The 3,305-nt window shown below is 33.5% G+C and overlaps 1 protein-coding gene across 1 annotated transcript in view; it reads right to left on the bottom strand.

Annotated features, from left to right (window-relative positions):
* The window catches only part of Sycp2 (synaptonemal complex protein 2), a 101,769-nt gene that overhangs the window by 55,346 nt on the left and 43,118 nt on the right, over window positions 1–3,305 (bottom strand). The window contains exon 19 of the mRNA XM_004644207.2: window positions 1,650–1,749. Within this exon, the coding sequence (XP_004644264.1) occupies window positions 1,650–1,749 (100 nt within the window). The remainder of the gene's footprint in view (window positions 1–1,649; window positions 1,750–3,305) is intronic.

The raw sequence follows: 3,305 nt of genomic DNA, 5'->3' as shown, positions 1-3,305 counted from the left end.
AAGGTAAACATTAAAATGTCATAAAGATTTAAAGCAGCAAGTATATAGCATCACTCTTCCCTTATATTTAATTCTGTGTGCTAGTAATTGTGAAATTTTTCACAAAGATTTTTTGTTGATTTTTATTTAAGCCTTTATCCTTGATGAGACAAGGACTTTAATTCATATATTAAAAATAGTTCTAATATTAGCTAGGGGATAATTTGTACAAAGTATAAACTGGGAATGAGGGACTATGACCAAGTATCTTATCACTTCAATGTTTTAGTCCCTATGTTATACTGCTTAAATTATTAAAAATTGTAAATGCTGGATGCTACAATTTTTTAATCAATTTTATTGAGAAAGAAATAGCAATGAGACGGTTTCAAAACAGGTTGGTAGGACAGTTACAATAATTAATACGTTGCATATTATTGTCTTCGTAGTAGTCATAGTACAAGATGCAGACATGGTATCTTGTCTAAGCTCTATTAGTACAAATCTTTTTTCTCATTGAACTAAGAGAAAGTAGCTGTATAACCTATCCTAACTATTTTGTATATACAGATTTTTTTCACTACAAAATGAGATCATGGAGAAATAGGAATAAGAGATTTTCAGTTCCCATAAAATCATATGTTGAAAGTGGCCCTAGGTTATATATGCCCAACCAAGTAAAAATTACAATTCATGCCCTAAATTATTTAGAGAAGGCTACTTCAGGACTATGTCAGCAACAAAGTATAGTCAAAGTTACTCTACAACCACAAAAAGTTAACTGCCCTCTTTGTCCAATTCCCAGATGTTTCTACTCTTCTTTACCACTGGTAACTTTGGCTTCACTTCAATTTGGATGTTACAAATTTTTTTTGTGGGGGGAGAACCAGGGATTGAACTCAGGCCCTTGAGCTTGCCAGGGAAGCACTTATTCTACTGAGCCATCTCCCCAGGCCTTGGATGTTATAATAATTTTGAAAACTATATACTCATTTCATCTTTCTCCTTTATTTTTTTCTTCTAATATCTTTTTTTTATTCTTACATGATTTTCCCTTTATTCTCTCAGGTAGCAACATTTTGTGATAATTCTTGCTGCAAAGTACAAAGATTTTGGTTTCTGAGTACAAGAGTGTCCTGTAGTATTTTTTTCCCATAATTTTATTGAGAAACAAATTGCAATGCGACAGTTTCAAACCAAACTGGTAGGACAGTTTCAATAATTAACATAGTGCATACATTCTTCCTAGTGGTTAACTGCTGTACAAGATGTGGACATGATATCCTATTTACAAACACTATTAGAGAACAAATCCCTCTATTCATTAAGAGAATGTAACTATATATCTATTCTAACCATTTTGAATACACAGATACAAAATGGACATTCATCTGTATCCCTTTTTTTGTTTAGTTCCGTTACTTGAATATTATAGGTGTGTTAACTCAGCAAAATATTCTAAAAGAGTCCAGTAGTCCATAATAGTATTGGGTCTTCCACCTCACTAGCCATCTTTTTCCTTTAAAAGACATTTGTGCTTCATCTTTTATCAATTTTTATATCTCTAAATTAATCCTATAGGCAAGTTATATCTAGTTTGTCTCTAAATTAAAAATTACTTCTTTAAAGTATAACACTTATTAAAAATCTTTTAAGACTATAAAACTTACATGTGTTGGTTAAAAGTACTGGACTTCTCACAGTGTATCTATCTGCACCAGGAACAATCATTGATGCTTCAGACATTTTTCTTTTGTTAGGAGTATTTATCTTAAATTGTGAAAAAGAACAACAGTAAATGCACATTTTTTTATAGTTTTATTTTGAAGAGTAAAAATAAGAGCAAGAAAAACAAAAACAGATAGAAACAGCGTAACATAACAATATATACATTACAGATTTTCAAAACAAGAATAGCTGATTAACAATGATTGATTAAAACTAAAACTTAGGCAATTGTACTGAGAACACTATGCTTTGATTACATGCAAGACTATATCCAGAAATTTCCATATTATAGACTTATTTGAAGAGCTTTATCCTCATGTTTGTCACTGAATAAGTAGTCAAAACAAGAAAGAAATACTGCCTTAAGGAATATTTATAGGATATCCAGAATGAATGCACAACAATAACTTAACTACTGTTCTAAACAGTGTGTGTAGGGCTGGGGAGATAGCTTGGTGGTCTAAGCACCTGCCTGGCAAGTGCAAGCACCTCGGTTCCATTGCTGGAACCACATGCCACCCCAGCCCCAGAACCCCAGGTGTGTCATGCCGGCCACTAAAACCAGGCACAGCGACACACACCTGTAATCCCAGTGCTAGGGAGGCTGAGACAGGAGGATCAATATGAATCCAAGCTGCGTGGCGAGACCTTGTACCAAATAAATAGTTTTGTTTTAAAAAGAGTAGTATCTGTAGAACATCCCGACTTATACAGTTCAGTAACTTTATTTTTGTTTTTTTTGAGACATGGTCTTACAATGCATTCCAGGCTTGCCTAGAACTCGTTATGTAGCCCATGTTGGCCTCAGACATGCAGCAATCCACCTACTTCAGGCTCTCAAGTGATGTGACTACAGGCATGTACCACCACACCTAGCTAATACTGTAATTTTATATCCAAACTTCAATGACTTTATTGATAATGAATTTAGCTAACGACTTGCAATTTCCTATTCTAACATGAACACATTAGACAATAGCCCAGTAGGAAACTGGAGTTTTGGAGTGGAAGGTAAACATTAAAATAAAGATATTTGAACATCTGCATATGTTAAATTATTCGAATGCTTTCATAATGTTAAGCTTTCTTGAAAATATTCACCCATCTTTGAAAACTGAATAATCTGTGTAGAAAAAACTGTCTTTGGAGCAAAACACTTACAGGAATTCAGAGATTCAGTGGCACATGGCTACTAATTCCAATAAAGATTTATATTTTTCCATATGATCCCAGTGTAATGTACAAAAGTAACAGACATTAAGTAAAAGTAGGGACTACAAAGCACAGGAGTTTCAGAGAATACCATACATACCAAACAAATAGAAGGTGACTTATTATACACAATAGAGGCATAGGAACACTGTATTAAAATGATTTAGCGAGATGTGAGGGGCAGGTGCTGATAAGGGAATTTTAAGATAAACAAGAAAAGTTTCTGAATCAGTATATTCTTAAATTATAATTCTCAGTGTCACATTCACTGGGATTCAGAAAGTTATTCATATAAATGCCTCAGTTAATCCATACTGAAAACATAGTGGGCATTTATCAATAGTGTGTTTTCCCAATTTTGGTGTCCTTTAAGACCTCTCCCAGTT

The sequence above is a fragment of the Octodon degus genome, unplaced genomic scaffold (assembly GCF_000260255.1).
Source record: "Octodon degus isolate 3935 unplaced genomic scaffold, OctDeg1.0 scaffold00194, whole genome shotgun sequence".
Taxonomy (NCBI): Eukaryota; Metazoa; Chordata; class Mammalia; order Rodentia; family Octodontidae; genus Octodon; species Octodon degus.
Note: the sequence above shows the minus strand (reverse complement) of the source record. Positions and strands in the feature narration are given on the sequence as shown.